The 13,419-nt window shown below is 40.7% G+C and overlaps 1 protein-coding gene across 8 annotated transcripts in view; it reads left to right on the top strand.

Annotated features, from left to right (window-relative positions):
* ERC2 (ELKS/RAB6-interacting/CAST family member 2) overlaps nucleotides 1–13,419 on the top strand; it is a 931,006-nt gene that overhangs the window by 564,652 nt on the left and 352,935 nt on the right. For all 8 annotated transcript variants that reach the window (XR_013554185.1, XR_013554186.1, XM_060631335.3 and 5 more), the window contains one exon: nucleotides 80–240. Coding sequence is in view for 6 of the 8 variants with exons in the window: in XM_060631335.3 (XP_060487318.1) it covers nucleotides 80–240 (161 nt within the window). In the remaining 2 variants the exon portion in view is untranslated. The remainder of the gene's footprint in view (nucleotides 1–79; nucleotides 241–13,419) is intronic.

Below are 13,419 nucleotides of genomic sequence, written 5' to 3'. Positions count from 1 at the left end.
GTCAGAATACAGACTTGCAAAGAAGGCCTTGTGCTTGAATGAAGGAGAAATAATGCGCCATGTTCCCTGTACCTTTCAGATAGAGGAACTGATGAATGCATTGGAGAAGACCAGACAGGAACTAGATGCCACCAAGGCACGCCTGGCCTCCACACAGCAGTCCCTGGCTGAAAAAGAAGCCCATTTGGCTAACCTCCGAATAGAAAGGAGAAAACAACTGGAGGAGATCCTGGAGATGAAGTGAGTATTCATTTTTGTTTTCCTACATTCTCTTTCCTAACTTTTCTTTCGGGATGGGGAAGGGAAGGCTAGAGAAGACGAAGACAGAGCTTGAAGAAAGAATAATTTAGCCAACACTTGACTATTCATTTCTGTAACCATGCTTCTTATTCTTTCAATATAGCTTCCATGTCCCAATTTGCACATTCTTCATATTTGTTATTCAAAAAAAGTCCAGCATTAAATTTTGTGTGTCTGTGTTTTGTGGACTGCGCTGTTATTCTTAGATTTGTCTCAAAGGTTTGAGCTGGCTAAGAGACAGAGGCCTCGTTAAGCACAATAGTAATTTGAGTGCTGCTCAAAGTTAATTGGAAACCTTTCTGAGGAGGTATTTCCTAATTGTGACTATAACTTTGCTAATTATATTCTTTTCACATGTGTACAATGCATAGCTTATGTTGGCTTTCAGAGTCTCAAGGTTGGCACCTCTTTGTTTAGAAAGCAAGGACTCTGATTTGCTGGGCTGATAAAAACACACTTGGAAATCCCCCTGCTACTTCCTCCTCCTCACCCGAGGGTAGGGTAGGTAAGGGGTAGGGGGAGACTGGAACCAATCTTTCTTTGATTTAATCAATAAAGTGTGGCCTCCTGCTGGGCAGTGATCCTTCCTGTGGGCCTATGACACACCCATCTCTACCTAGCTCTTATTTCATTCTTACAATGAAATAATATCACCATGGAAGAACAGAGGAAAGAAAATTACTCAAAGGTTTTAGAAATAATGACTTGCTCTGGATCTGTTCCTAAAGAAGTAGGCAAGAAGCAGGATCTCTCTATAGGTTAAGATGAAATGATCACTAAGATATAATTTAAATTTAACTTCCTTCCACAGTAAGGGAAACATACATAATTATGGCATCTTAAGCCTGTAACATAGACTTTGAAATTGGTGGCTAGGTATAGAAGCATGACCTTATCCTGACCCCACAAGTCTTACACATGGTTAACATTAAACACAGAAAGCTTAGATCATGGAAAATATGGAATGAAATATTTTGAAGGATTTAATAATGAGGACAAAACTTTTATTCCTTGTCAACTACCTCAGTTTCTCCAAGACCAAAGAGTAGTTTTTTTCCTGTATAAACTCGCCTTTTTCCTAATAAAGTAATATGTAATAAAAATAGATGTTATTATCCTCAGTTTAGAAGTAAGGGAACTGATGTTTAGAGAGATTTCAAGTAATTTGCTTAAGGCCATCTGGCCAGGATTAAAACCAAAATCTTCTACCTCAGGTTCCCTTTCTACTATCTTATTTTCTCATGGAGCTTATGTGAATTCCACCAAGCCTGGAACTTTCATCAGTTTGAGTCACTATGGTTATCATACTGCCTAGAACAGTTCTTAGCATATGGTAAATGCTCAGTAATTGTTTATTGAATGAGTGAATAGATTGAAGGTGAAAAGTGGATTTTACATAGCTAAGAAGAAAAGTATTTTAAACATCTGTGACATTACTGGCTTGATCAATAATTTATTAACAACAGTACATTGATACCATCAGCCTTTATTCTTTTCCATTCACCAGTCCCACTTTCTGCCTCCTTGTATGTTGTGATGTATAAAGTTCAGCCTAGATTCTCTCATTGTTCTCCAGCTATTCTCAGATTAACTCTGTATCTCCTGGAGTGATTTATTATGCCTTTTGAAGGAGACTTCCATTACTTCCTGTTTATAAAAAGGACTTATACTTTCAACATTTCCAGAGAACAAATAATGGTGAAGCATCTTGGTTTGGCAGTCATCAGACCTAGGTTGGAATCCTGTAGCTTCCACTTGGCGGCTGTATGGTTTAGGGGAAATGACCTTAACATTGCTGACCCTTCTGTTTCCTCCCATAATGACTTTCATGGAGTGGTTGAGAGGAGAGGCACTCAGGAGGGCTTGGCACATGGAAAATGATATATGTGTATAAATGACGCTATCAGCCAATGAAAATATGTCATTTGTTTAGTATACTTTGTGAAGAGTATCATTTATCTAAAATTTGGATTTATTTTTCTTAAACATATAAACCTTTTCCATGTGTATGTTTTCCCACTTAATTTCATGATTTCAGATAGCACCTAACTAAGACCTCTTTTGGTGAATTGCCACATTATTGCTCAAGTGCTTAATCTTCTGCCACTGCAAAATAAATACAGAATTCCTCTGTTAATTCCTTTGGTAAAAGTAACAAAGCCCTGCTTCATTAAGTCCAATGTGGACCCTATTCACTATTTAACTGGCCCAGAAGCCCCACTTATGGGCTCTGTCCCAGGACTGTGGGGACACAGGTACAGGGTAGTTATATTGACCAACAACCCCAACTAGATTCATGAGCCTCCTGGGCTATTCAAGGCAACCAACTGGTTTGACCAATCTTGACTTTTTAAGCTGAGGTGACATGTTGGTTACTTGACATTAACTGAGTCAATGTAAGTTAGTGGAAACAAAAAGTTGGGTATATCCCTATCAGTACTTACTGTCACTCTGTGTCAAGCATTGTTGGTTTTCTTTCAACTGGCAGGCATCATGTAAACAACTTTAGGTGAAGTATAACCATTTCCAAACCCTGGTTGGGAAGAGAGAGGCTATGTGGTGTTAGAGGACAGAGAGGTAGGGCTGTGAGTCAAGAGAAAGGAGATGAGCTCTATTAGCTCATCCATAACATTGCGAGATCACTCTCTGGTTACCTCAGTTTTGTCTTCAGTAACATAGAGGTGATAATAACTGCTTTGCCTACTCTATAGAATTGTTGTGCAGACAGGATTTTTTTAAAAAAAGTACTGAAAGGAATATAAACCAGCATATGTGAAAGTGCTTTGAAACATAAAAGGGGCTTTTGAAATGAAAGGTGGTGTCTGTTAAATTCGTTGTAAAATCAAATGGCACAGAGTTTTAAAATTGGAAAGCAGCTGGGTCCAACCTCCCAGTGTGCATAAACCAGACTCCTGTCCACATAATCACTAATAGGGCATTCACCAGCCCCTGGTGAACACCATTTTCATTGGAAGCCATGAGCACATGTAGGTACCTCACTGGTTCTTATATGGAATTGAAATGGCTTTCCATGGAATCTTCCCACTTGGTTTGGTTTTTGTTCAGAGCTACACAGAATTCACCTAAGCCCCATACATAGCACAGACAGCATTTTAGATATTTCTTCTGGTAGTAGGATTCATTTTAGAAAAGAAAAATAAAGAAATATGAAGACAAAATAAAAAACAAAATCACCCATGATCCTACCATGCGGAGACAGATGCTGTGGCATTTGGTGTATCTTTACTTTTTAACAGAATTCAATTATAATTTCATATTTTGTAAATCCTTCTTCTTTTGCTTACTGAGTGGTGAACAGCCTCTGTGTCACATAGAATTGTATTGTTTTTAATTACTTAATATATTGTCACATAGGTTCACTTCTTTATTGGACATTTACCTTGGTTCCAATGTTTTGTCAATATAAAGAACGTTTTGTTTTGTTTTGTTTTAATTTTTTTAATGTTTATTCATTTTTGAGAGACAGAGTGCAAGTGGGGGAGGGTCAGAAAGACAGGGGGACACAGAGTCCAAAGAAGGCTCCAGGCTCTGAGCTGTCAGCACAGAGCCCGATGTGGGGCTTGAACTCATGAGCTGCGAGATCATGACCTGAACCAAAGTCTGACGCTCAACCAACTGAGCCACCCAGGAACCCCATAAAGAATGTTTTGATAAGTATTCTGCTCTTTTGTTTTGTTAACCTATTTTTAAGTAATTGTAGATTGGTATGCTGTTATAAGAAATCATTTTCCTCAGTGGTAACATCTTGCATAATTATAGCACAATATCACACCAGGAAATTGATATTGGTACAATTTACCAACTTTATTAAGATTTCTCTGGTTTTACATGCACTCGTGTGTGTGTGTATCTAGTTATATGCAATTTCAACATGGATATAAATTTGTGTAGTCACTGTCACAGTCAAGATATAGAACTGTTCTATCATTGCAAAGATCCCTACCTTTTGATAGCTACACCCAGCTGTTTCATTTTTAAACAGGGTTTTGTTTTGTGTTATATCATTTTGGGACATGTGCCATACTGGTCTACATTTTTTCCCTCCCATTCTTCTTGGGCAGGGCAGGGGATTATCTTCCTAGTTTAAATTCAGACCAAAATTTAGAATGAGAAAACATTGCTTGATTCCTCTAATTTGAAGATTCTCATCAGTTGGTTTTATTTTATTTATAGTGGAATTTCTTTTTCATATTGGATATCTAGAACCTGTCATGTGGTAGGCATTTCATCAACTTTTGAGGATGAAAGGATGAATTAGCTCAAAAATTCATAAATATTCATTGAGCACCTACTATGTGGCAGGTACTATTCTAGGTGAACAAACAGAAAAATGTTTTACCTGATGAAGCTTACATTTTAGTGAAATGAATGAAGGAGATGAACAAACTCATAAATAAGCAAATAAATGAATGAAGTAGTTTCTTCTGTAAGAAATTTGGGATATCCTTAGAAAGCTATTTCCAAACGTAAGGACAGAAAATGTTTTACCTGATGAAGCTTACATTTTAGTGAAATGAATGAAGGAGATGAACAAACTCATAAATAAGCAAATAAATGAATAAAGTAGTTTCTTCTGTAAGAAATTTGGGATATCCTTAGAAAGCTATTTCCAAAGGTAAGGACCCTCATAGCTCTTTGGGGTAAAGATGGACATAGAAAATGCAGTGTACCTTCCTGTAGCCTGAGAACCCTTTTAGGAACCAAGGTCAGAGGAGAGCCTTTGACTGTATTTCATGTACGATTCTTTCCCCCCACCTCCAACACTTCCCCATTTAGTTTGCTTTTTATTGGTTACTATTCTAACTGCCAGTCATTATTCCCATACTGGAAGGAACTAACAGTCCCCAACACTGTATCTTAATAGAAGAACACAATATTCCCTTTCCCTTGTGTGTAAGATTATTCTTTTACTTAAAAAATATCTAAAACCTCTTGCTAAAACATTTCCTAATGTTTCATCTTTGTTCAATTTACTCCTATTTAAAAGGAATTTTATTAAAATAATATTAAGAACATCATTCTATATGTTTGGTTTTATTAATGCTGGTTAATAAGCTTACATTTCAGTAACCAAAGCTCAATTATTTAATTTGTGACAGGTGAATTTGATATCTGTAGCTAAAAGGAATTGAAGGCCATGAGATACGTACATAAAATCTGTGTGTGCTTGCTCAGACTGTTCCAACTAGCATTGTAATTTAATAGGTAGACAGGCAGGCTGACTGATATGTTGCATTTAGTGTTAAATACTGAATGAATAAGGGTTTTGAGAGCTGGTTAATAGTTGCATGATTTGAAGTGTGTATTTTAGACTTCCTGTGGTGATTTCTGGTGCTTATGTCATGAAAAGATTTTAGGGAAACTTCTACATTTTAAACTCATCTGATGATATTGTAAGATCCATCTTAATTTACTGGGTATTGTTGCATTTTAGATATCTTCTCTAGATAGCCCCGAAAGCCTTTGTATACATTGAGCCATTTTAGGAAATTTACTGTGAGGTAAGGCAGCAGCTTATTCCAAGGCATTATCCTGTTGGCCTCTTTGATCTGGGATCCCTTTTGAGAGAGCCACTCATTAGGTAAGTACCCTTCAAAGGAGAGGCAGGGTGCAGAAAATGATAAAAATCAATTTATTCTTTACTTCATGTCAGCATGAGAAAAGACAAATCACATTTCTTTAGGGAGGAATCCTAAGTGCCTGGCAATTTGGACAGGATAAATGAAGCCTGGGAGAGGAGTTTTGAAGGCATCCGTTACTTAAAATTGATAAACTCAGTTACAATATCTTACAGAGATGTTAGGGGGATTGAATGAAATTATACATTTATGAGAAAGTGATTTTTAAGCAGTAAAGGTCATATGTGTATGTGTGTATGTATATATGTATGTGTGTGTATAATGTTTTGTTGCATATTAATATGTTAGGTAAACACATAGTTTGCATACATTGATCCTATCTTCAGATTCCAGTTAGCCTTATGCTGTCAACAATGTTTTTTTTTTGTTTTGGCTACAATGCCATCTTTTCTCTATCCAGTAGTTTGTTTAGAAAAACTTTGACATGTCCCCTTTAAAAAATATTAAATACTATGGTAACATGTTGTAGAATGTCGCAGTTTGTCTGGTTGTTTGTATTTACCACCTGCTCAGTTTGAAAAGTAAATTGAGCCAGGCAGAACACCAATGAAGCTTGTCATAGCTTTCTAGGTTACCTGCAATGATTGAGGACAGGTGGTAGACAGAGGGGAAATAAATGTCATGATTGTCATCCATGGAAATGTCATCCAACATTGATTGTGGTTTGAGCTGCAGGCAGTCACATAAATGCATAATGGCTTATCACTCATGATTTCTGTTTCTCTTGTAACCCTGAAGTTGGTGGCTTAGAGTCTTTAGTGGAAGAGAAAAGACCTGCTGTACACAAAGCTTATAGAGGGTAGTAAAACTTAACTACAAAGACAATAAGTTTAGAATAGTAGAATGGTCTAATTAACTTTAAATGCAAGGAACAGAAAATCTCACATTCCAGAAGCTCATACAAGTAGCTGTGTAGTCTCTGGGGACCTCCACTCCTTCCATCTTGATGCTTTGCCATTCTCAGCGTATGGCTTCCACCCCGGATGCAAGATTTTTATCCCAGCTCCAACCACCCCATCCACATTCTAGTTAGCAGAAAGGAGAAATGAACCCTCCTACCCTTTAAGGCGCACATACTATCCATTGACACCTCAGTCATTACCAGTTTATTCGGTAAGCATCCACTATGTACAAGGACTCTCCTGTGCCTTAGGCAGCGATCTAAGCACTGTTCTAAGTGAACAGAGGACACAAATCCCTCCATTGTGTACATTCTAAGTAGGTGCAAGAACTAGTGCAGAGGCAGCAGTCAGGTGGCCAGCACTGAAATCACATGGTCACACTTAGCTACAAGGCAAGCCAGAAAATGAAGCCTTCAGCTGGGTGGTTCTATGTCCAGTTAACATTCAGGGAAGCTAGTACCAATGGAGGAAGGAAATAAATTGGCAGCAATTAGCAGTCTTTGCCAAAATAAAGTATGAAAAAAATATGTCAATTTGTATGTTATCTCACTAAGCATATACAAACAGTGTTGCAATTACACCTTTAGAAATTGTCTAGCAGAGGGGTGCCTGGGTGGCTCAGTCGGTCAAGTGTCTGACTTCGGCTCAGGTCATGATCTCACAGTCTGTGGTTTCGAGCCCTGCATCGGGTCTGTGCTGACAGCTTGGAGCCTGGAGCCTGCTTCAGATTCTGTGTCTCCCTCTCTCTCTGCCCCCTCCCCTGCTCATGCTCTGTCTCTCTCTGTCTTAAAAATAAAAAAACAAAAACAACCCCAAAAAACATTAAAAGAAATTGTCTAGCAGACATTTAGTCATATGGATGCATGTCTAGTATTATATGAGTTTATTTCTGGGTACCAATGGTGGTAAACTATGGGGGAGACATATGAGTTAACCAGTTCAGGAATACCTGACAAATCTTGTCATAGCTGGGACAGTTGATGAGTGAAGGGTGTTAGGTCTAGAGAAGGCCAAGAAGCAGATGCTTCCTTCAGCTATTAAAGAGGTGACATATAATAAAAGAAGTAGGCTTGATTTATGTTGCCTCAGAAGATTGTGCTGGAGCTGGGTGTAGAATTTAAGAGGCGGAAGCCTCTTCCTTCAGTGCTTTGTAGAACTTTGCAGTGGTAGGAACTCTGCAGCCTTTTGAGGTAGCTCCCAAGGTATGTCTGAAATTCCTGTGGGAGCAAAAAATACCTGTTCTGGGTGTTATGAAAGGAATTTCCATCTCCAGGGAGGGGGAAGGAGGGTGATCACAGCCCTTCCAATGGGAATTCTATCCATAACTTCATTAAATAAATGACCTGAAACATGGGTAATATTTAGGAGATGCCAAAATCTTCTTTGTTCTTCCCTTGAGGAGCTTTGTTTAAATGTAGAAACTTGCCAAAAGCCAAAAAATGACTGCTTGGTTTAGGACACAGCCTTCTCTAATAGGGCCACGATAGAATTTTTCTAGATTTTTGTATACTGTGTTATTTTTCGTAATACGCTTTAATAATTTTTTATTTAATGTTTATTTGTTTTGAGAGAGAGAGAGATAGAGTGTGAGCAGGGGAGAGGCAGAGAGAGAGGAAGACACAGAATCTGAAGCAGGCTCCAGGCTCTGAGCTGTCAGCACAGAGCCCAACGCGGGGCTAGAACTCATGAGCTGTGAGATCATGACCTGAGCCGAAGTTGGGTGCTCAACCGACTGAGCCACCCAGGTGTCCCTTTCATAATACTCTTTAGATGTAAAATGTACTAGCCACACAGAAGCATGTTTCACAAAGCATTATAGGGAAAGAATCCCTGGTTACATTGCATGTCAGGTAGAATCAAGAGCCCTTCACTCTCCCTGCCTTGAGGAATGTACTATCTCTGATTCACATGCCTTCAGAGAATTAAACTGTCCCAGGCATATATATTATTCAGTGCAGTCAAGACTTTGGGTGATGAAATTAGTATTACCAGTGAACTTTTCTTAAGTGTTTATTACATGTCAGGCAGGGCCACATTTCTGCGACCTCCTGTGAGCTGGGGAGCATTATTATCCGTATGTAGATGCAGAAACTGAGGCCCAGATGCCTGCAACTCAAAGGTAAGTCTGTTTAATAGTATAGTCCGTGATCGTAACCATTGAGCACACTGTCTCTGAATGAAGAACTCAGATGTCATTGTGAGAATTTTAAGTGTGGGAATGGCAGGACTAGTTTTGATTAAATAGTAGAAGGCAATGGGCAGATAGGTGCTTCTTCCAACTTGCCTCTCTAGGGAGTAGGACAGCAGGTTAGGGTGATGCTGGGAGGGAGGGGGCAAGGAGAGAGCTACTTAGAAGAAGACTTTGAAGTCAGCTTCCTTATCTTAAAACAAAATAAGGGACATACTGTCTTCTCTCCAAAAATATACACTGTACGTATAGTTTTAATAGTGCAAAATGTCAGTCAAAAGGGCCCTTGGCCTGGTGGTTTTTAATGGAAATACAAACATTTTCTGAGCTAAAGCAGTATAATCTTTCAGCTTAAATAATCATAATGAGCAGTTAAATAATCTAAATGCTTGTGAATTGTGGAGCTTAAATAATTCCAGCCACTATACTTCATGTTGTCTCCAACCTCACAGGAGCTCCATGGGGGCTTGGGAAGGTCAACCATTAAGATGGGGAAAGAGAAATGTACAGGCCTTCCAACCTCATAAAGCACGGCAAGTCAAAGGGGACAGTTGTGGTCCTTCTCCCAATCCAAGAGCAACATCCTGTTGGAGGAATTTTTTTAAGTGATCTAATGCTTCATCTAATGCTGTCAGTTGGGGGGATGGGGGATGCTGCCAAGGTTAGCCTCAGGAGGCAGTGGGTGGGGCAGCTGCATCACACAAAGAGAAACCAGGGGCCAGACAGTACACCCAAGGTCATACTCAAGTCCTGAAACAAGAATTCTCTGGTCCAGTGAGCAGGGCTCTTGGGACTTGAGTTCACAGCCTGAATCTGCCACTTACAGCTGAGTGAGCTGAGGCAGCCTGACCCAATCTCTCCAACTGTGAACAGGGTTTTGGACTCAGATGAACACATTAATAGTTTGTGATTCTTTAAACAGTGGGTTTCACTATGGGATTGATGTTGCTCTCTTTGTTTGGCAAAGTCTGGAGACATTTTTGGTTGTCACAACTAGAGGGAGTTGTTCCTGGCATCTAGTGAGTAGAGACCAGGGATGCTCTAAACATCCTAGAGTGCACAGGACAGCCTCTCCAACGTTAAAGAATGATCCAACTCCAAACTCCAGTAGTGGACATTAAGAAACCCATAACTAGCCTCCCTCTTTAAAAACTGGTGTTTAAGTTTGGGAAGAGAGAAAAGCTTTGTAGGGTCTCTCTCTGATTTAATTTGACTTATTTTCAAAGGGGACTCATGTAGGATATGTTTTCCCCATTCAGGATCTTGATCTTGGCCCAAAAGGTTTGGTGGACTGGGGATTTCCCATTTTGTGTAAATGATTTTGACTTGCTTTCTTGGGACTAGAGACAAGCTCACCATGGAGGAATGGAGTGGAATTGGCATAGGTCTCAGATCTGAATTCCCAGGAGACTGTGGTCTCTATAAAATATAAATCCTCGGAGAAGAGGGAAGATGGCGGCGTAGGAGGACGCTGGGCTCACCGCGTCCTGCTGATCACTTAGATTCCACCTACACCTGCCTAAATAACCCAGAAAACCGCCAGAGGATTAGCAGAACGGAGTCTCCGGAGCCAAGTGCAGACGAGAGGCCCACGGAAGAGGTTAGGAAGGGCGGTGAGGCGGTGCGTGCTCCACGGACTGGCGGGAGGGAGCCGGGGCGGAGGGGCGGCCCGCCGGCCAAGCAGAGCCCCCGAGTCTGGCTGGCAAAAGCCGAGGGGCCGGATGGAGTGTGTTCCGACAGCAAGCGCGACTTAGCGTCTGGGAGGTCACAAGTTAACAGCTCTGGTCAGAAAGCGGGAAGGCTGGAGGACAAAGGGAGGGAGAGTTGCTGAGCCCCCGGACGACAGAGCTCAGCTTGGCGGGGAACAAAGGCGCTCACCAGCTCCATCTCCCCCGCCATCCCCCAGCCAAAATCCCAAAGGGAACCAGTTCCTGCCCGGGAACTTGCTCGCTCCGCGCAAACACCCAACTCTGTGCTTCTGCGGAGCCAAACCTCCGGCAGCAGATCTGACTCCCTCCTGCTGCCACAGGGCCCCTCCTGAAGTGGATCACCTAAGGAGAAGCAAGCTAAGCCTGCCCCTCCTGCCCCCGTGCACCTTGCCTACCCACCCCAGCTAATACGCCAGATCCCCAGCACCACAAGCCTGGCAGTGTGCAAGTAGCTCAGATGGGCCACGCCACCCCACAGTGAATCCCGCCCCTAGGAGAAGGGAAGAGAAGGCACACACCAGTCTGACTGTGGCCCCAGCGGTGGGCTGGGGGCAGACATCAGGTCGGACTGCGGCCCTGCCCACCAACTCCAGTTATACAACACAGCACAGGGGAAGTGCCCTGCAGGTCCTCACCACTCCAGGGACTATCCAAAATGACCAAACGGAAGAATTCCCCTCAGAAGAATCTCCAGGAAATAACAACAGCTAATGAACTGATCAAAAAGGATTTAAATAATATAACAGAAAGTGAATTTAGAATAATAGTCATAAAATTAATCGCTGGGCTTGAAAACAGTATAGAGGACAGCAGAGAATCTCTTGCCACAGAGATCAAGGGACTAAGGAACAGTCACGAGGAGCTGAAAAGCACTTTAAACGAAATGCAAAACAAAATGGAAACGACGACAGCTCGGATTGAAGAGGCAGAGGAGAGAATAGCTGAACTAGAAGATAAAGTTATGGAAAAAGAGGAAGCTGAGAGAAAGAGAGATAAAAAAATCCAGGAGTATGAGGGGAAAATTAGAGAACTAAGTGATACACTAAAAAGAAATAATATACGCATAATTGGTATCCCAGAGGAGGAAGAGAGAGGGAAAGGTGCTGAAGGGGTACTTGAAGAAATTATAGCTGAGAACTTCCCTGAACTGGGGAAGGAAAAAGGCATTGAAATCCAAGAGGCACAGAGAACTCCCTTCAGACGTAACTTGAATCGATCTTCTGCACGACATATCATAGTGAAACTGGCAAAATACAAGGATGAAGAGAAAATTCTGAAAGCAGCAAGGGATAAACGTGCCCTCACATATAAAGGGAGACCTATAAGACTCGTGACTGATCTCTTTTGAAACTTGGCAGGCCAGAAAGGATTGGCACGATATCTTCAGTGTGCTAAACAGAAAAAGTATGCAGCCGAGAATCTTTTATCCAGCAAGTCTGTCATTTAGAATAGAAGGAGAGATAAAGGTCTTCCCAAACAAACAAAAACTGAAGGAATTTGTCACCACTAAACCAGCCCTACAAGAGATCCTAAGGGGGATCCTGTGAGACAAAGTACCAGAGACATCACTACAAGCATAAAACATACAGACATCACAATGACTCTAAACCCGTATCTTTCTATAATAACACTGAATGTAAATGGATTAAATGCGCCAACCAAAAGACATAGGGTATCAGAATGGATAAAAAAACAAGACCCATCTATTTGCTGTCTACAAGAGACTCATTTTAGATCTGAGGACACCTTTAGATTGAGAGTGAGGGGATGGAGAACTATTTATCATGCTCCTGGAAGCCAAAAGAAAGCTGGAGTAGCCATACTTATATCAGCCAAACTAGACTTTAAATTAAAGGCTGTAACAAGAGATGAAGAAGGGCATTATATAATAATCACAGGGTCTCTCCATCAGGAAGAGCTAACAATTATAAATGTCTATGCGCCGAATACCGTTGCCCCCAAATATATAAAACAATTACTCATAAACATAAGCAACTTATTGATAAGAATGTGGTAATTGCAGGGGACTTTAACACCCCACTTACAGAAATGGATAGATCATCTAGACACACGGTCAATAAAGAAACAAGGGCCCTGAATGATACATTGGATCAGATGGACTTGACAGATATATTTAGAACTCTGCATCCCAAAGCAACAGAATATACTTTCTTCTCGAGTGCACATGGAACATTCTCCAAGATAGATCATATACTGGGTCACAAAACAGCCCTTCATAAGTTTACAAGAATTGAAATTATACCATGCATACTTTCAGACCACAATGCTATGAAGCTTGAAATCAACCACAGGAAAAAGTCTGGAAAACCTCCAAAAGCATGGAGGTTAAAGAACACCCTACTAACGAATGAGTGGGTCAACCAGGCAATTAGAGAAGAAATTAAAAAATATATGGAAACAAACGAAAATGAAAATACAACAATCCAAACGCTTTGGGACGCAGCGAAGGCAGTCCTGAGAGGAAAATACATTGCAATCCAGGCCTATCTCAAGAAACAAGAAAAATCCCAAATACAAAATCTAACAGCACACCTAAAGGAAATAGAAGCAGAACAGCAAAGGCAGCCTAAACCCAGCAGAAGAAGAGAAATAATAAAGATCAGAGCAGAAATAAACAATATAGAATCTAAAAAAACTGT

This window comes from Panthera onca, chromosome A2 (genome assembly GCF_046562875.1).
Source record: "Panthera onca isolate mPanOnc1 chromosome A2, mPanOnc1 haplotype 2, whole genome shotgun sequence".
Classification (NCBI taxonomy): domain Eukaryota; kingdom Metazoa; phylum Chordata; class Mammalia; order Carnivora; family Felidae; genus Panthera; species Panthera onca.
This window is presented reverse-complemented; position numbering and strand designations above follow the sequence as displayed.